This window comes from Typopeltis vanoorti, chromosome 10, assembly GCF_054136105.1.
Source record: "Typopeltis vanoorti isolate ZY-2024b chromosome 10, IOZ_Tvanoo_1.0, whole genome shotgun sequence".
Taxonomy (NCBI): domain Eukaryota; kingdom Metazoa; phylum Arthropoda; class Arachnida; order Uropygi; family Thelyphonidae; genus Typopeltis; species Typopeltis vanoorti.
The window spans coordinates 32,301,220-32,322,056 of record NC_143558.1 but is presented as its reverse complement, the minus strand read 5'-3'; the positions used below and the strand labels follow the sequence as shown (position 1 = coordinate 32,322,056).

The 20,837-nt window shown below is 36.5% G+C and overlaps 1 protein-coding gene across 9 annotated transcripts in view; it reads left to right on the top strand.

Moving 5' to 3' along the window:
* Ufd4 (ubiquitin fusion-degradation 4-like) overlaps window positions 1-20,837 on the top strand; it is an 831,523-nt gene that overhangs the window by 170,133 nt on the left and 640,553 nt on the right. For 7 of the 9 annotated variants that reach the window (XM_090399614.1, XM_090399618.1, XM_090399613.1 and 4 more), the window contains exon 11: window positions 5,914-6,111. In XM_090399614.1, the coding sequence (XP_090255740.1) occupies window positions 5,914-6,111 (198 nt within the window). The remainder of the gene's footprint in view (window positions 1-5,913; window positions 6,112-20,837) is intronic. The other 2 variants (XM_090399612.1, XM_090399619.1) reach the window with 1 other exon arrangement.

Sequence of the window (20,837 nt, the reverse complement as noted above, 5' to 3'; positions counted from 1 at the left end):
GGAAATCCTTAATTTTCTTCCAAAGAATTTGGTGTCACAAGTCCCAATGGCTCTGGCTCATATAACTTAACGTCAGCTAAATGTTCATCATGATGCATGGCTACAGATCTGCCTGTGTGGCCAAAATAGGAATTTAATACACTCCAGGGTGGGCTAAAGGCAGAATTTTATCTTCAGCTGAACCTAAAAAAGTAGATATCTTGTTGATAGGACACTTGCAGGCCAATGGATCTAAGTATCATGTTGGAGGTTTAATAGAATATTTATAGCACTAGGAAAGGATTAAAAACTAATTTTAATGCTTCCAATATTTCATCTGTCACCGAGACATCTTCAGGGATTACAAATAACTATTGTAACACACACTCAAATACAACACAATACTAAGTGAAACACGTGGGTGACTCTAAAGTCCTTTCTAGGTGGTGCGCCCTCTATGGGCATTTATAGGTGGCTTAGGATGTAAAAGTGGGACCTCTGATAATTACCCATGTGTTTCAGTTAGTATTGTGTTGTATTTGAGTGTGTGTTACGAGAGTTATTTGTAATCCCTGAAGGTGCTTCAGTGACTGAGATGAAATATTGCAAGTATTAAAATTAGTTTTTAATCCTTTCCTAGTGCTGTAAATATTCCATTAAACCTCCAACATGATGTCCTCCCAGCATTTAAGATTCAACACACGGATCCAAGTAGTTTGACTATACTTTCTGAAACTCCTTTAATATAGTGAATGGTGACACAATAGACCACTTCTGTATCACTATTTCGATAAGAGGCAGATGGCAAGAAAACTATGATTATTATCTTGTGGATGCATAATTTGGTAAAGCCATTATTAAGGAAGGTGGGCTCGATGTGATTTATTTCTTGGGAGAGAGCAGCAAATCATGGAGCACAAGAGCGTGTGCATGGTGTACTAAAGTCTTAATGGTGCAAATATTTGACAATTATAATGGTGATATAATGTTTTAGCAAAGTCCAGTTTTGACAGTAAAGAGGATGAATGTGAGGTCCAGTATGTGTTTTCTTTCTGAATACTGAGAAGTGAAGGCTACCATCTGGTTGATGAAGTAATAGGAAATCTAAAAAGGCAATCCTATTATTGTTCTCTTCTAACTCAACCCATTCTAAACCTCAAAAACATCAACATATCTGTATCATAAGGACTGCTTAGGAATCCTCACAGCAGACTGCATAAGTTCTCCATGTTACAAAATTGCAAAACACCTTTCCAAATTATTTTTGGCATTCACAGAAAGCTCTTCTACATTTGTCAAAAATATAGAACCTGCAGATCTGATGTAGTTTATTAGATCTACATCAGATCTTAATTAGATCTGATGTAGTTTCACTCTTCACAAATATCCTGCTTGCTGACCAAATTATTATGCATTGATTTTCCTCCTGATATTGTAAAATTATTAGAATTTGCTATAAATTTAGGTTATATTTCTTGTCACAAGAAACTTTATAAACAGATAGAAGCAATTTCTAGGGGAAGGGGGGGGGGGCTTCTATTTCCCTAAATCTAGCAAATTATTATATAGAATGATTTGAATAATTCAAAATTTTCTTTTCCTCCTAAGCTATTTGGTACAGATATATTGATATTCTCTCCTCCCACCATCTGGAACTCTTCTTGTCAAATCTTCATGAATTTTGCAAAAAAATTAATTCAGTACACCTAAATTAATTTATCCTAGAAGTAGAAAAAAACAGTTCCCTTCCTTTTTTGGATGTTCTTATTTTACACAAACCTAATGGAAGTGTTTTTTTTTGACCAGTTATTGGTAAAAAAAAAACCCCAAAAAAAACACCTCATATTGGTAAATTACACAGTCTTGCCATAAATACTGTTACAACTTTTGCACACCACTGCACTGCCCACAGAATTATGTGAACCTGGATCCATTAGTGGCACTGTGTGAAGCCAATGGGTTAACATGCAGTGGGAAGATTATGAGAACCATGTAGCTGTAATAACACTTTGACTGCAGCCACCTGTTATTTTCAACACGCTTAAAACTACTTGGGAGGTTTTATCACCTACATTCTACTTGGGATCAGTAGGATGTTTCTGTATTGGACTGTTATTCATTATAAGAATACAAAAGATGAATCTGACCGTCAAAGAACAGGTCGACCACTCTGCATTAAGATGGAACAGCTCGTGAGGCTGTGAAAGAATGCCTCTGGCGTGCAGAAAGTGACGTTGTGAGAGATGAACATTCCGCAAAGAAGAAGTCACATGTACTAACTGATGACATGGGGGTGGGGGATGAGAGTGTTGTTGTTCTACTGGACACTTCCTAACACCACAACTGATGTGACAGAGGGTGATAAAAGCAAAGGCACTTCTCTGGTGGTATGCAAACAAAACACGTCCTCTTCATAAATGAGATTTTCCCCATTGAAGAGCTGTTTAACTGCCAAAATGATTGGGTATATTGCCCCAGATGGTCGCACAGCATGTGACATAGCACCCAAATTCAAAGAGGTCCTTACCTTGTGTCAGTGATGGTTTGGTGTGTGGGTGGGTGGGTGACATATTGGGGGTGTGTGTCCAAGTTGCATTTTTGCGAGAAAGGGATCAAAACCTCTGCTGAAGCATATTAAGACACCGTGCTGGAACTTGTGGTATGGCTCTTGAACAACACCTTGTTTCACAGTAGGCAGTGGACCTTCCAACAGGACTCAGTCCCTGCATACAAGGCAAAGTCCACATAACAGTGGTTGGAGGTGAATGTGCCCAACACATATCATCATTTGATTAGCTGTGTGGAAGTCCCAATCTGAATCTGTTGGACTTCAAATTGTGGTTGGAGCTTGAGAGAGTAGCCTGCAAGAAATAGCTCCACAGCATCGCTAGCTTAAGAGAGTCACTTCTTGGCCTGTAGAAGTTACCAACAGATTAAAGCCATTTAACTCTGCACCCCCCCCCCCCCCCCCCCCCCCCGTATTTACGGACTCCCAAAAATACACAAAGAAAATGTGCCATTACGTCCCATAGTGGATGGCATTGATTCCCCCACATACAAATTAGCTAAACATTTGGCCAAAGAGCTCACAAACTATACTGGCAACACACCATCACACATAAAAAAAACTCAGCCCGTTTCAAAGCCAGCATAGAAAACCTTACACTCCAACATACTGACATAATGGTCAGCTTTGATGTCTCCTCTTTATTTACAAATGTCCCACTCAAGGAAACTTTAGAGCTAATCCAAGCTAAATTTTCTCCCGATATTTCAGCCTTATTTCAGTTCACAATGAACTCAGGCTATTTCGTTTGGCAGGGAAAATTCTACAAACAAATAGAGGGGACAGCCATGGGTTCACCACTCTCCCCACCCTTGGCCAATTTCTTTATGGAGACCTTTGAAGAAAAAGCCTTAGCCTCTGCCCCACAAAAACCAACCATATTGTTTCGCTACGTTGATGATGTGTTCGTTATTTGGCCACATGGCTCTGAAACACTTCTCTCCTTCTTAACACACTTAAACAACCAACACCCCAGAATCAAATTCACTCTGGAAAAAGAGGAAAACAACAGCCTCCCTTTCCTAGACACACTAGTCACCCGCCAGCCTAATGGAACCTTGGTTTTCTCAGTTTACAGAAAACCCACCCATACAGGCAGATACATTCACTAACAATCCCCCCCCCTCACAACAATATGGAGTAGTGAAAACACTATACAACAGAGCTAAACTAATCTGTTCAAACGACTTAGCCCTAAACACTGAACTAAATCACATCCTCAACACTTTCTCAGCCAATGGCTACCCCCCCCCCCCCCCCAAAAAAAAAAAAAAAAAAAAAAAAAACCAAAAAATATTAGAACCTACAAACCACAGATCCCCTCCCCTCCACAACAAGGATTACTCTAAATCCATCACCATTCCCTACATTGAGTCACCTCGGAAAAGATTACCAAGATCTTAAAAAAACATGACCTGACCTCCTGTTACAAACCTTACAGAAAATTGGCATCCCTTATCCGCTCCACTAAAGACCAACCACTTCCCCTAGACCTACCTGGTGTTTACCAGGTCCCTTGCAGTTGTAAACTGTCCTACTTTGGCCAAACAGGCAGGACAGCGAATATCAGAATTTCGGAACACAAGGACTACATCTGTTTTCACAAATACAGTCATTCTGGGCTTGCGGACCATGCTCTGGATACATGCCACAGAATACGGTGGAAGAAAGCTACAGTGATACACCGTAGCAAATACAAATTTGAAAGACTCTTTATGGAATCAGCCTCAGCCCTAAGAAATTCTCCAAACCTCAACAAATTTGGTTGTATGCGACTGCCCCAAATTTAGGAGGCCTACATCAGCAAACCTTCAGCCCAACGGCCAAGAACACCTACTTAGCCCGCTAGAGGGCACCAGGACTGTTAGGAGAACAATAGCTTCATCTCTTCATTCCCAGTTTCTGTGTTGTAGTGCCTACGTGCACGTAACTTTTTTTATAAGTTCCTTTAGAAGATGGCAACGTGACGTTGCCGAAATATCGGAAAATATTTATTAAAGTTTAATTTAATTTATATCCTTAACTACGTTGTTCAATTCCTTAAGTGTTTTAATAAAGCATCGCTAGCATAAAGGTGAATTTGGAGCGAGCAACGGCAGCACTTCTGTTGGATGATGTGCATGCTACCATTGATATGTGGCCTTACAGACTTCAGGCATATGTGAAGGCAAAACGGGGACATTAAACATTGAGTGCTGCTATATACATGTTATATATGTGGTATGTGCTGAAAGCTGTAAATGATTTACTGATGGATTAAAGGTTTATGTGCTGTAAAGTTGTAATGTTATTTATGGCTAGAATAGTTAATTCAAATTTTTGTTAATAAATTGATAATTTTCACTTTTTAAATGCTTTAAACAAATCATTTGCTTTATGCATCCAATGATTGCATTATAAACATATGTGACCATGTATTTTCTGCAAATGAAAATTTGCAAGATGGATGTTAAGGCAATGCATTTAATTTTATAATGTGTTTGCACTACAATAAAGGTTTAGTTTGCTTGCATGTATTCAGTATAGTGTCTGTGGGAGGGAGTGTTTTTCATTATGCAAGGTTATTTTCATTCCAGTTGTCTCTAATTACATGAATTGTCTCTAAATATATATATAGGTTGTAGTCTGTACAGTATTTAGTGATAAGGTAAAGTTATACCTCTCTTCATGGTCATGGACAGTCCCAAGAAGTTTTATCTAGGCCAGCATGAATGGATGTATTAAGTGATCTTTTAGCCCATGCTAAATAAATTGTGGTATCAGTTTTTAAACCATGTTAATTTGTAAAATGCATTCTTCAATACTGTATAAATTTGGGGATAATTGTATCTTTTTTCCATTGTTTTGCCTCTGCTTAACCAAATGGTGGTTCCAGTAATGTTAGGCATACAGCATTAATAAATGCAAAATGAGTTAAAAAAAAAGTTATTGTGTCACAAAAGTTATCCAGTTATGAAATTTATACACAGAATATACAATACTGTGAAAAATGAACATAAGTAAATCACAATTAGGTGAGATTTTTAGTCTTCTGAGACAATCTGCATATCTTCAAAATGCAATTCAAATTCTTTCTCTTTGACTTTCAGCCCATTCACCTACTAATGCATTATAAATTGAAAATATCTTTTGTTACTATCTAAAGTAAACAAGAATATTAATTTATGCAATTAGAATAACAAGAAAATTAATTTATATAATTGTATGTTTTATACTTTTGAATTGTAAGGCAGCACAAAATTAAAAATTAAAATGAAGAAAAAAATCGTATTGAAATGAAAAAAAAAACTTACTTGTTAATCTTTAAAATAGCATTGTCTTTTCCTGTTTATACAGAATAGTAAACATTAATTTTTTTTATTCTTCAGGAAGATGATGATGGCTATTTAGTAGCCTTAAATATGATTCAAGATTTAATGACAAAAGGAGCAGACATCTTTTTAGAGCATTTTGCAAGGTTAGGAGTGTTTAGTAAAGTGTTAGCTTTGGCTGGACCTCCCGAAAGTAATGAAGAAAAGGCAAAGAATAAAGAAGAAGGGGTGAGAAGCTCTGCAAATAAACTAATAGTAATAAACATATTTTAACTATTTTTCTTAATTCAGAATAGTTTGTTTGCATGTTTTTTAATTTATATAATTTTCATCCTGTGTTAATATATTTTTCTATTTTTGTATCATAACTAATTGTTTTATTGGAAAATAAGAGGTCACCAAATGGGATTATTTGTAAATTTCAAATTGCTCATTTATTTATAACCTGCTTCTCCCCACTTCAGATGAAGGTGAGTTAGCCAACATCATATGGCTGTAGCAGGTTTTTTTTTTTTTTCCTTTCAGAAACTCAGGTGTTTAATCCTGCAGAACAGTCATATTAGCCAGAAGAACACATTATATACTTGCCTCATAGCCTAAACTGCTTCCATCATAATTCCAAAACAGACAACGCAACAATAATCCTTTTTCCATGTAATGATCTTTAACCAAAAGTTCAGTGTGTATATTGTCCATTAATTTCTGGTATGCTGTATACCAGAAATTATACTTCGGTATTTATCTGTATTATTATCTTCATGATTTCTTGATGTGCATTCTTAGCTAACACAAAGTGAGAATTTTGCTAGCTTTTTATCAGTAATTTTCATTCAAATTAAGCTATCATATGCCATTCTCCAATATTATCAAATCTTACATTTTAATCTATTAAGGGATTATTGACTACACACCTGACTGAGTTCTTTGTCCTCTGGGATTTTTTCCTGTTACCAGATAACTCTTTTAGAAACTTTCCTCTTCCTCTTATTCTGGTATAGTAATCATACTAAATCATTTCTCCCACATCTTGAATACTAACAATGTCAAATTTCTTTCTAATTTGATTGATTTAGTCATATCAGTTCAGTCATATCTGACTCTTGCTTGATAACTTTGTAGGCAAGTGTTCTTGCCACAAAGTATTTCTGGAGAGATTTTTACATGGTAGTTCACCAGTGCTCCACATCCCTATTTTATCCAGGCTTGGGACTAGCATATAGCTGATGAATCAAACCTATGGCTGGGACATAAGTATTCATGGCTTTAATCCATGTGTTCACAGGGCCAGTTTGCCTGTACTGAGGGACCAAAAATCTGAGTTTCCAGGTGAAAAAACCTTCTACTTCTGACTAACTCACCTTTAGTTGAAAGAGACCAGATAAAGTTCCTCACGTCACGGATGGGAATCGAGCCCAATCTTTCCAACCAAAGGGATTTGTTTATACCGACTGAGCTACAGAAGCTCTTTCTTTCTATTGTATACATTTTTAATATGATTCTGTCATTGATGCCACCTGCTACACTCCCCTCATTTTTCTTAGAACTTTCATATCTGTGATCTATAATCTGTTATCAACAGCTTTATTTCTAACCAAACTCTGAAATCCACAAATTCAAATTATTTGACTGTATCCTCACCAGACTGACTTTTCTTACTCTGCTTCCAAATTTAATTTGCCATTTCAACAAGTTTGTGTTCTATAAGAGTATAGCATCATCTGCTTAAAGTAAAAGGTTGAGTCAGATATCTCTCCAATTTCAGTATCAAACATAATGGCACCTCCTTTCACAATGTGATCCATATAGCCTACACCCTCTTTGTTTTTCATGTCTAACCAGCTTCCTGTACATCTTAAATTTTTACTGCTCACTTCAACTTCAGTACTGACTGTGCATTATTCTGTCCCATTTATACCACATAATTAGTATTTTGAATAAACATCTTATCATATGCATTTTGAAGCACCTACAAAAAAAAAAAAAAAAAAAAAAAAAAAAAAAAAAAAAAAACCCTCTAATTTCATGATTTAACAGCTGTGTGTCTTAAAGTCAGAATCCGGTCCTGACAACTTTTATCAAGTATGCTTGCATAACTTATTTCGAATATTTAGTAGAGTAATTGAGTAGCATCTTTTCATATTGTTTTGTTTCTCTTTTTACAGATGGGTACTATGAGAGCTTCATGTCATTCATCTGGAACCAGCTAATGTTACATGAAGCCACTGTTAAATTTTTTGTAATCCCATATATTAGCAGCTTTTTCTGAATATCATGTACTCTAGATGGTTATCTGCATTTCAAATTTCTAGTAGATTTTTCCACTTACAGTATCATATAATGTTTTCATTATTGCATTTTCACCTGGTTATTTTTACCACTATATTACTACTTCCAGCCTTGAAAGATCTGAAAGTCAGCCACTAACTTTGAAAGGGCCAGGTACAACATACTTATCACCTGCTCAAATGGCAGTCAGGGTATTGGGTTCAACTATTGCCTATCTATCTTTCCACCTCTCATGTCCAGATAATACATCTTTCAAAGACAGGGCTGACCTCCTGGTACTGTTCCTCTTATCCAATTCTTACATTGACTATCATGGCAAAGTACTCCTAACATTACAAAGAACTGCACACACTGCATGCCTTCTCTAGTCTTTTGTTCGTAAAGGCATTAGAAGAATATTGAATAGCTTGGGTACCAACAAGGCTACTGGTCCTGATGGTATTTCCCCATTTATTATTATTGTTACTACTTGACACCTCCAGGGAGTCCAAAGATTCATCGAGGGAGGGCATCTCCTCTACAACTCTCAGTCTCCACCACTCGATCCACCAACTACAATTATCACCTACACCAATGCCATTTACTGCCCACCACCACCAGTATTTTTTTGTCTGTAAATTAAACACAATCGCAAACATCAATGCCCACGTTGTTGGATTCTAACCCACAGCCTTTTGGTTGGAGAGCAGATGCTAACCACTCGGCCAACCAGGCCAGCATTTATGTTTAAAACTTATGCTCCAGCATAACTTTTAAACACAAGATGTAAAGATGATATAGATCTTCTTTGCATCTCATACTCATCTGGCTTCAGATGAGTATGAGATGTATCCTTCAGCAAGGAAACTGCACTATACCCAGCCAATCTCTAAGTAAAGAGACGTGTTAGGCATCCAGCAATCATTTCATTGCACTCACAACTTTTTATCAAAAATAAAAGAAAAGGACTGCGAGAGGTCCTTAAAAAAAGAAAAAGACAGTGAGAGGGTGCATTTTGTGTGTGTATTGTGTTATCAGCACTGCTGAAAGCCGAGTCATTTTTTTAATGTTTTTATTAATAATAATATTAGGTTAACTCGTGGTTTTTGTTTTATACAAGTTTGTCATTGACTGAGTTATTTAGTTTGTTTAAATTATTTTATAATTTAAACAAAAAACATATTTTTTGTTTAAAAAGTCAGTGTGGCACCAATGCATGATAGAACAGTGGCAGCAAAAGATGTCATTCTTGGGTGATTTGAATTTACATGATTTTGTAAAATGCAGTGTGTGTGAGAGAGTGAAATGTGTTCATGCCGATAATTAAAGGATGAGAAAAACTGGTAAACGAGTGTGTATTAAGTTTTGATAGCAAGTGCCAGTTAGGGGGCGACAACAAGCAAATATTAGTAGAATAGATAATAACATTATCTATTCACAGGACAAAGCATGAAATCAAAAGTTTGCAGAACCAGAAAGAGATTAACAGGGCTAAGAAGAGAAAGAAGCATATAGTCGAGGTAAAAATCAGGATTATGTGAACAAACATGAAAAATGAGGTAAGTAGAAAATTATGTGTGGAGACTGTGATCAGAGGAGTACTTAACAATAGTACAGTAAACCCTTGCCAAACGCGGGGGTTACATCATTAATACATTGTGCACACGGCAAAATCGCGTTCTGCAAAGTTAACTTTCTATGGGAAAAAATGTGTTAGATATAGTTCAAATTAAGAAAGTATGTATGTATAATTTAAACTAACCTAAATATTGAAAGTAATTAAAAGGGAAAAATGAAATAAATGTTAATTGAAAGGATTTTTATTACTGTTTAATAAGTGGGTACATGATACAATTATTTTTTTAAAAAGATAATGATTTTTGCTTGGGACAATGATTGATGCAACTCTTTAAAAGTTTCACGGTAAGGAGTGCAGAGTTTTTCAATGCCTTTCATAAAGTGTCCTCTTCTTTCTATTTGGGGTCAATCTCCATTGCAAAATCAGACAGTTCCTTGCCTTTTTTAACAATTCGTTTAACTTCTTGTAAGTTAAAGGCGCTTTATCTTCTTCACTATCGCTGCTTTCACTGTCGGCTGGTGTTACAAGATCATCCAATTCTTCATTTGACATTTCTCGATTGTCATTCTCGATTAATTGTTTGACTTCTCCTTCTTCCATATCTGAAAATCCTTCGCCACCAATTGCTTTTGCAATTTGTACGATTAATTTGTACAATCCAAACTATTAATATTTTTTCCATCTTTTCCAATTGCGGAATTCTTCTTGAAACTTGAGCGACCTTTGCCGAAGTATCGCCTGAAGCTTTGACACTAGACCAAATCTTTTCTTCATTCTCCCATATTATTCTTATTCTTGATTCGTTTATAGCTAGTTCTCTTGCAAGCGATGAAACACTTGTACCATTTTTCAACTTATCTAAAATTTCAATTTTCTGAGATAAAGTCTAAACTTTGCATCTTTTTGCTGCTTTATCATCTTTATTCTTCCTCTTAGATGCCATATTGAATTTTTGAAATTAAAAGAAATACAAATGCAAAAGGAGAAGAGGATAAACACTGATAAATACGTGATTACAGCTCTGCTAACATGAGTGAAATGATCGCAACTCGGCCTGGGTCACTCAGCTAGTGGGCAGCGCCAAGCTGGGTTGTCGGCCGACGCTCTGCAGCGTACTGTGTATGAATGAAATTCTAGCATTGGACAAATTAAATGGAAGCAATTAAGATAACGCGTATGTGCAAAATCGCGTTCTGCAAATCTGCGCTCGGCAAGGGTTTACTGTATAACAAAATACTGTTTCCCTGGCTCAGAAATTAATGGTATTAGTCATGCCATCCAGATGCAGAAAGGTAAGACGAAAGAACTAATTGTCTTGGTTGACACTAATGATCTGAGTGGTAAGAATTTTTTTGTGAGGGAGGATGTGAAGAAGTTGTTGGACGAAGCAAAAATCAAAATGAAGTAGGTGAGGATTGTAAGTCTCCTGCCATGCTATGATTGATGCAAATTGATCAGAGTGTATTGGTAGCAAATGAATCAATACACAGGATGTGCAGAAGGAATCATGTATAGTTTGTGGACCTGTAGCCCAAGTTTGACAGAAAGAAGAATTTGTATAATGCTGATAGATTGCATCTAAAGGGTTTTGGAGCTAAGTGTGTAGAGTTTTGTTCGCCGAGCATGCTGAAGCACGAATTCAGGAAAACTTAAGCAATTAGGGTGGATGCAGGTGAATGTGTGAAGATGAGTTAGCAAGTGTGAGATTTACCAACACGTGTGGGAACTACCCTATCAACAAAAATATTGAATAGAGTGGTCAATTCAGGAATAAAGGTGTTGGGGACCTAAAGGGATGCTGCTGTTTCTATGTACTAATGCCAGAAGTGTCAGGAACAAGAGAGGATAGATTTTGGCATTGGTTAGTGCAACCTTGCTAAAAGTTATAGGCATTAGTGTGACTTGGTTAACAGCATATGGTGTAGTTACAGGGATAGAATGAAGTATTTAGTATTTTCAGGGAAGAGAGAATAGGATGGGGGGAAGGAATACAGCTGATGATAGCAAATGAATTGCAGCCAAAAAGAATAGGAGATAGATAGGAGGGTGGTTGTTCATTTGAAGATGTCTGGTGTGAGATCAAGACCAATAAGACAATTATGGGGTTGGTTGCAGCTATAGGCCAAGGGGTTCCAGGGATAATCTGGAAGGCATGCATCAGCAAATTAGTACAATGAGTGCTGGTGGAGTGATTATGGAGGGCTTCAACTATGGAGATATAGATTGGAAGGAAGAGAGATCATATGAAGGAAATGGAATTTATACACTTACTGAAAGATAATTACTTCAGACAGCATGTGATGGAGGGGACTTGGAGTCCAAGAGTATTAGATCTGGTCATAGGATCAGAAGAACTATCTGTAACCAAGGTGTCCATATCACCTCCAATTGGGCAAAATGACCATTTGATCTTGACATGGGAAATTGTACAAAATGAGGAATATTCTCTCAAGAAGAGGTATATGTCGAACTGCAAGGCAGGTGATTATGACAATCTTAGGGAGAAGCTCGAAGCTCTACCATGGCATAAAATCCTGCAAGGGAAGGATGTTGCACAGGTAGATAGTTAAGGGGCATCTAGAGAAAGCAATATTAAATTGCATACGTGAAGTAAGGAGTGTTAATCAGGTAAGAGTTAGATGGATGAGTAATATCATAAAGCATGAGCTGCAGAAAAAGAAAATGCTCTGGAGGGTGTTTGAGAAGAAATGTGACCAGTTTGGTAAAGAAGGCAAAATCACATTATGAGAAGAATACAGCTGAGCAAGCCAAAGAAAAACCCAAAGAGTTCTTTTGCTGTGTGGCAAGTAAGAGGAAGAATGACTGTGGAAAAATAACCTTAATGAGGACTGATGGCCACAAAGTGACAGAAGCAGATAAAATAGTTGAGTTACTGAGTGACCATTTTGTAAGTGTATATCATCCAAGTGAGGTTACTGCTTTAACATAAGTGACAGACACTTAAGTGACAGACACTAATGTGGGAACAGAGGTGGATGGAATGGAGGTTCATAGGTAGCTTATAAGAGTACTTGGCTATTGAAGAACACACAAGTAGACATAAGGAAGTTGTTATTCCTCTGTATAAGGCCTTGATATGTTCACATCTGAATTACTGTGCTCAGTCAGGTCTGGTCTCCTGGGTTTCTTGGGAATGAGGAAGTAGTGGAGAGCATTCAGAAGCAAGCAAGCAACCAAGATGGTGAGTGGTCTGTGGAATGTTCCCTGTGAGGATAGATTGAGGGTGTATTGGCTACAGACATTGGTTAATAGGTGATAAAGAAGGAATATGATAGAAACATTTAAGTTACTTAAAGGGTTTTATAGGATTGATTCATTGGAATTGTTTCAGCACTTGGCTAGCGGGGTCAGAACAAAAGGTCATCCCTGAAAGTTGAGTAAACGTGTGGTTAGGTAGAGGTGTGAGGACTAGAGTTTTTGCTTGGAGAGTTGTGAATGAATGGAATGGGTTACCATAGTCAGTTATGAGTGCTTTGTCTGTTAATGTGTTCAAGGAGAGGTATGATAGATTGTGTGGATAGTTTGGGTCTCCCACGATGAATCTTGGATTCCATGGAGGTGCCCGTGCAATAATAATAATAATCTTGGAGAAATCATCAGTTGTCAACTCTTCACCATTTAGAAGCCAATCAGTTAATCAGCCACCACCCTATATGGATAATACTGCCACTCTTGATCTTCAAGAGATCTTGTCAACATTTGCTATCTATGTATGGACTCAAGCTTTGCAAAGATTTGGTGAAACCTGTATGATCACTCTAGATCAGGGGTGTCAAACTGGTGGCCTGCGTGCAGCCCCCAAAGCAATTTCTTGCAACCCTCGACTTCTCAAGGAAAGATAAAAAAAAAGGATGGTTGCTTTTTATAATAAAACAGAAATACCATATTTACTCGAATATAACTCACCCTTGCATATGACTCGCACCCCTGTATACCCTGAATTTACTTTATGAAAAAAGAAATTAAAAAGTTTTGCATATACATTGCACACAAAAATAAAGTTTAACCGCTTTCACGTCGGAACAATAACTCGCTCCCCGCGGTAAACAACACACCTTCCCCAACTGCCACTATATACTGCAGATGCAAGAAAAACAAGTAGTTTTATTGTACAACTGAATAAAATACAGAGACATTTGCTGTCTGTTTAATATATCTCTCAACATGTGTAATATATTTCTTTAGTGCGATTGGAGACAACTGGTATGAAAACAGCACTAATGAATCACACGTCCCCTCCCACATTAACCATGCTGTTTAGACTTGAGCAAAACCATATGTTGCATGCCAAACACAGTAACTAAAAAAAATCTATTGTTTTTAGTTAGATGTGTGTGAGTGCACCCACTAGCTCAAACACAAAGCTGCAATATAATTCGTAAATGTGTTAAAACTAAGACACGTAGAGTGAATATTGTTATGACAGTTTCAGATATTATGGAATTTGGTTGAAGAGAATTAGCATTTCAGCTCAAAAATGTCGGCTTGACTTTGTGTTTTGGTAACGTGATCTTTTGTTAATACTGCACCAATCATATCCACATCTTCATAGCTGTTCTATCTCTAGTGGCCTACTATTGCTGTCTATTTCACATTCTGCTTTCACTTCTCAGACATTCTCAGATAATGAATCAGCAGTGAGAGCCAGTTATGAAATTAGCTATTTATTGGCGAGACATTTCAAACCTTTTAGTGACGGCGGTTCCTTGGTTATGGAGTGTATGATAAAAGCAGCCAAAAACATACGTCCCAAAAATGTGTAAGTATTTTGCGATATTTCTTTGCCCAGAAATACTATGATCGAAAGAATAACCGAAATGGCAGATAATCTGCGTGACCAGTTGCAAGAAATATCCGCAAACGTACAGTGCTTTTCAATTGCGCTTCACGAAAGTTTCGATATTCACGACGTGGCTCAAGTTGCTTTGTTTCTTCAGGCTTGCGATGACAATATGAATATTACTGTAGAGTTCTTGGAAATGATTCCCATCCATGGATTCACTACAGGGGGGAGACATTTTTGATGCCGTGTGAGGCATTTTGGAAAAATACTAACTTCCTCTGAACAGGCTCATAGCAGTAACAATTGATGGTGCTCCAGCAATGACAGGCAAAAATAAAGGTTTTGTGTCAAGACTTGCAGCAAAGTTAAAGGAAATGTATCCAGACATGCCAAAACTGCAATCTTTCCACTGTATTATTCATCAGCAGGTCCTGTGCTTCTTAGTAATGAGCAGCGTACTCAAGCCTGTGACAAATACTGTGAACTTCATCCGATCCAGAGGCCCAATCACCACCGGTTTGTGCAATTTCTAAAAGACTTGGAGAGTGAATTTTAAGGGCTGCCTTATTACACAGAGATTTGTTGGTTATCTTGTCATAAGGTTCTAAAAAGCTTTTTTTTTTTTTACTTTTAGAGGAGATCAAATTGTTCCTTGAAATGAAAAATCGTTATGTTGCATTTCTTAATGATCAGCCATCGGTACAAGATCTAGCATTCTTAGTTGATATTACAGGACATTTGAATGATTTAAATGTCAAACTTCAGGGGAAAGATCAGTTAATAACACACATGTACGATGCACTGGCAAGTTTAGATGCAAGTTAGTTTTGTTTCAAAATCATTTAAAAGAGAATATTCTAAATTACTTTCCTATGTGTGAACAGTCGAACAATGAGAATCAAAGTTTTATCTCAATAACTAGAAAAGATAAAAGAAGAATTTGATAGGCGATTTAAAGATTTTAAGGAGCAAGAAGAAGTTTTTTTCACTTTTACAGATCCTTTTTCCTTTAATTTCGAAAAAGCTCCTATTTGTATTTAAATGGAACTTATTGATTTCAAAATGATTCCATGCTAAAAGTGAAATACCAAGAAGTTGGTGAACCAAAAATATACAGTTCTTTAGGTCTTTAAAATATTCGGAAATAAAAAAGTTTGCAGCAAATATTCTATGTTATTTTGGAAGCATCTATTTATGTGAACAATTATTCTCATGTATGAAAGGTAACAAAACAGCCCACAGATCAAGATTAACCGACGTCAACCTTTCTGCCATAATGAAGGTCGTATACTCACAATCTTTGAGTCCAAATGTTGGTAGGCTGGTTAATAATAAACATCAAGTGCCTGGGAAAAAAATAAAATGCTGAAATTGTTACTATAATTATAGTATGCAACTTTTTCTATATATATATTTAACCCAAAAATATTATAATTTTTCCTCAAAATATTTTCAGTAACATTTAAAAAATTCCGCAAAATATAGACCCCCCCCCCCCCAAAAAAAAAATATATATATATATATATATACACATACAGGGTGTTCGGGATAAATTTGACAGTTTCGTAAGGAAAAAGAAAATCTTCTTTGTATCTATTAAATTTAATGAATTGACAAAAAAACATTACAGGCAGAGTTAATTACAATACTATCAACAAGATTTACTCAAAATAACCACCATTAGCATCGATCACAGCTTCAATTCTGCTTCGGAACCTCGAACAAGCTGATGCTACGGTCTCCCTGGGAAGGGCCGCAAAAACTGTTTTAATTTTATCCATTAACTGGGCTTTTGTATTACTGGAAGTGCGATTGGTGTCTTTTTCAACTGCGCCCCATACAAAATAATCCATGGGGTTAAGGTCTGGGGAGTTTGGAGGCCAAACATTTGGACTGGTGAAGTCGTAGAAATTTTCAGACAACCATTTTTGACTTTTCCCAGAGGTGTGGCAAGGGGCCGAATCCTGCTGCCATACATACGGCCTACCATTGGCTACCCTTGTTATCCAGGGCTTGACTATAGTTAGCAACTCCACGAACAAAGCCCGAATTCCAATGCCAGGGTTCTTCAACACCTGTTCCTGCAGATTTGCGAGGAATTCTGCTGTACGAACGCAATCAGATCGTCTGCTAGGGATCTTTCTTCTTGCTACATCCTCGTAGTCACCATTGCAAGTCTCTAGTTCATGCCTGATTGTTTTTACTGTATTCAGGGAGCATTGGGCAGCAGTCGTAATATCCTTATTTTGATGGTGGGCACGAATCATCATGATACAAGTTATTCTCTTCCATGATTCAGGTGGGTTCCAGCTATCCATCCTTTCTGACATCTTGTATATGAATGAAGAAGGGTCCAAACTTTTAAATGAAGAGAAGTGTGTGTTAATACATGTAACTTACGGAAAAATATAATTAATTATAAATATGTCAAATTTATCCCGAACACCCTGTATATATATATATATATATAGAAGTATTTTATTTCAACACAAACACAAAAAATTTCAAACTAACAGGAAGCTCTTCTGTAAATTTTTGTGATGGTTATTAATGAGAGTTTATACTAAACCGTTCAAATTTGTTCTGATGTGTTAAAGCTAAGAACTTTTATTGTTAAAAGACCATAAGATTTAATGATTACAAATACAAAGAGCCAACAAGTTTCACTAGCCACTGTCTAGCATTTTCAAGGCTGTACTGGTGTGAAAACAAATGCATCAAGTTAGAGTTTATACTTTTTTTTTAGAATGTATATATATATATATATATATATATATATTTGATTTATTCAAATAAAATTTAATTTGGATTAAATGCTATCTATTGTAAATATTAATATCGCCTGTGCAGTTAGCCTAGTGGCTTTGCACTTTGCAACCATACGGCTGGAGAAGGAGTGTCCCAGGTTCGATTCCCATTGAAGACGTGAGGAATTTGAGGATCTTCCTCAGCCATAGCCAAGTTAGCCGGTCTTGGGCGTGGGCAGTAGGGTTTTTTTCTGCCAGTTTATCTGGCATTTTTCATCCTGCAAGCAGATAAACTGGCCCTGTGAACATATGCTGATACAGCCAAAAATATACTACCCCCCCCCAGCTAGGCTAGGCGACAGGTTGGTTGGTAGTGGTACTAACAAGAAGTCGCATCTAAGTAACACACGGATCCTGCATAGAAAGCGGGAATAATGCGTAGTGGAAGAAGATTGTAAATATTAATATCATAAAAATATTCTTTATATTATTATTTTTTTTTTTGAGTTGTCATAATCATTATACTATTATTTTATGTCTTGTAATGAGTTAGAATAAATAAAATTTTTGTTATTAATTTTCCAATTTATTTGTACTCAATTTTTCACTTCCCTTCGATTCTAATTAGTGCAGGTTTTTTTAGTCAAAAATTTTTTGTGGTTCACTTGAGATACAGTTTTATAGCAAATGGCCTGCGGTCCAATTGAGTTTGAGACTCCTGCTCTAGATATATCCATGGCTTTGGTTTGGGTCTGGCAAAAAGGCCTACTTATGAAATTATCATCATATGGTCTAATTGATCTAATTTCATCTTTTCAACTAGATTTCCATTCTCTCTCTCTTTCTCTCTATGTGGTCATTCACTGTGTATATAATAAATTTAGTTTAATCCTTTATCCAAGTGTAAGCAAACAAAGTTTGCGCGTGAAGTATCTTCAGGACAAAGGCAACTCGTAGTAAAGGTGGATCAAGGTCTCATCACTCCTTGTTTCATTATCTCCCATAATGCAAAGCACATCTCCTTGCGGACATGTATATGCTATGCATCAAGGGAAGGGCCACTACCCAGACCGGTTTCGACCTTTATTGAGGTCTCGTCAGTGGGAGCCTGACCCAGAAGTGATGATACTAAGGCAGAAGCAATGGAGTGGTCATATTTACCTATACGAGTTGCCAAAAGGTGTACCACTTTATTATTAAATTCCTCTGGATTTAGAGAAAGATGTTGGAAGTTTATTTTCCACTTGGTTAGACTATAATAAATTTGGTTTAATCCTTTATCCAAGTGTAAGCAAACAAAGTTTGCGCCTGAAATATCTTCAGGACTGAGGCAACTCACAGTAAAGGTGGACCAAGCTCTTATCACTCTTTGTCTCATTATCTCCCAAAATGCAAAGCACATCTCCTTGCTTGATCCGCCTTTACTACCAGTTGCCTCAGTCCTGAAACTATTTCAGGCGCAAACTTTGTTTGCTTACACTTAGATAAAGGATTAAATTAAATTTATTATAGTCTAACCAAGTGGAAAATAAACTTCCAACATCTTTCTCTAAATCCAGAGGAATTTAATAATAAGGTGGTACACCTGTTGGCAACTCCTATAGGTAAATATGACCTCTCCTATTGCTTCTGCCTTTAGTATCACGACTTCTGGGTCTGGCTCCCACTGACAAGATCTCAATAAAGGTCGAAACCGGTCTGGGTAGTGGCACGTCTCTTAATGCATAGCATTATATGTCTGCAAGGAGATGTGCTTTGCATTATAGGAGATACTGAGACAAGGAGTGTTGAAAGCTTGGTCCACCTTTACTAAGAGTTGCCTCAGTCCTGAAGATACTTCAGGCGAAAACTTTGCTTACACGTGGATAAAGGATTAAACTAAATTTATTATAGTCTAACCAAGTGGAAAATAAACTTCCAACGCTGTGTATGTGTGTGTGGATCATCATCATCAAATTCCTGATATATACCCTCAGGGGGTGTACAGGATATGATAGTACTACATGAAAAATTTACATCATTATAACTTCCTATCTACAATTTTCCTCCAAATCCATCTGTTACCTGTCAAGATAGAAGGATATTAGTAGGAACATATAATTGCAGATCTCTACCGGATGATGATAGATTGGAAGAACTGATGAAGAAATTGGACCATATAAAATGGGACGTTGTGGGCTTTTCAAGATAAGAAGGAAAGAAGAAATTCTCATGCGAAGATGGACATCTACATTTTGGAAAATTATGGAGACAACTACCGTGTTTAAGTAAAACTTTAGTTTAATACAAACCAAAATCCACACTCGACGTTTCGACCTTTATATCAAGGTCATCTTCTGGAGCATATATACATTACATACTATATACATATATACTATATAACATACTTCCAGTAGATGATCTTGATATAAAGGTCGAAACGTAGAGTGTGGATTATGGTTTATATTAAATTAAAGTTTTACTCAAACATGGTAGTTGTCTCCATAATTTTCAAAAATGTATTCTGATCACAGTGTAAGCCTCAAAGAAAGGATAGACATCTACTCTACCACTGTGAATGCGACAGAAACTCAACTGGTGGTGTACGATTCCTAATAAATAAAACAATCAAGGACAATGTCCTGTTTGTTAATAAAATAACATCAAGAATTTTATGAAGAGACTTGGAGGCTGAAGTCTCCAAGTCTCTTCATAAATAAAAGATACCAACTGAAAATTATACAAATATATGCCCCAACTACGGACCATCCAGATGAAGAGATAGAAGATTTCTATGAAACATTAGAATCCACATTAAATAATTCTAAAGAATTCTACATAATTATAATGGGCGACTTTAATGTCAAGATTGGAAGCAGATATGACCATCTGAACTCCATCAGTAAATTTGGATGTGGACAGAGGAATGAAAGAGGATAAAGACTTATTGAATTCTCAGAAGAAAATAACCTCTTTATTATGAACAGCTTTTTCAAGAAGAAAATCAACCAAAAATGGACTTGGAGAAACCCAAATGGACAAACTTACAATGAAATAGACTTCATCCTCTCCAACAGAAGATATATAATAAATAATAGCAAAGTGCTTAATAGATTTAATACAGGAAGTGGCCACAGACTAGTAAGGGCAAAAGTATGGATCAGAGTAAGCTCATAAGAAAAAAGTCCAATTTAGTGAATCTACCAACTTCTACCACAGTAAAAGCTGTTAAAGAGAATCACTCAAAAATGAACTAAAAATAGTTGAACACAGCTACTACCATCGATGATGCTAATGAAATCTTAACAAAATTTATCTTGAATTGTGCACTAGAAATAGGAGGTGTAAAAAGGCACCAAAGAGAGGAAAACTATGATGAACAAAAGAAAATTATGAAAAGAAGTTTGAATGAGACCAATAAAATAGAATATGCAGAAATTTGTAAAACTATACGCAAAAGGATGAAACATGAAATTAGATCATATAATACTAGGAAAATTAAAGAAACAATAGTAATATGAAGGTCCTAAGATGAACATTATGAGTTGGAACAAAGGAAATAGCTGCTCTAACAGGAAAAAATGGTGAACTTATAAAAAATAGAGAT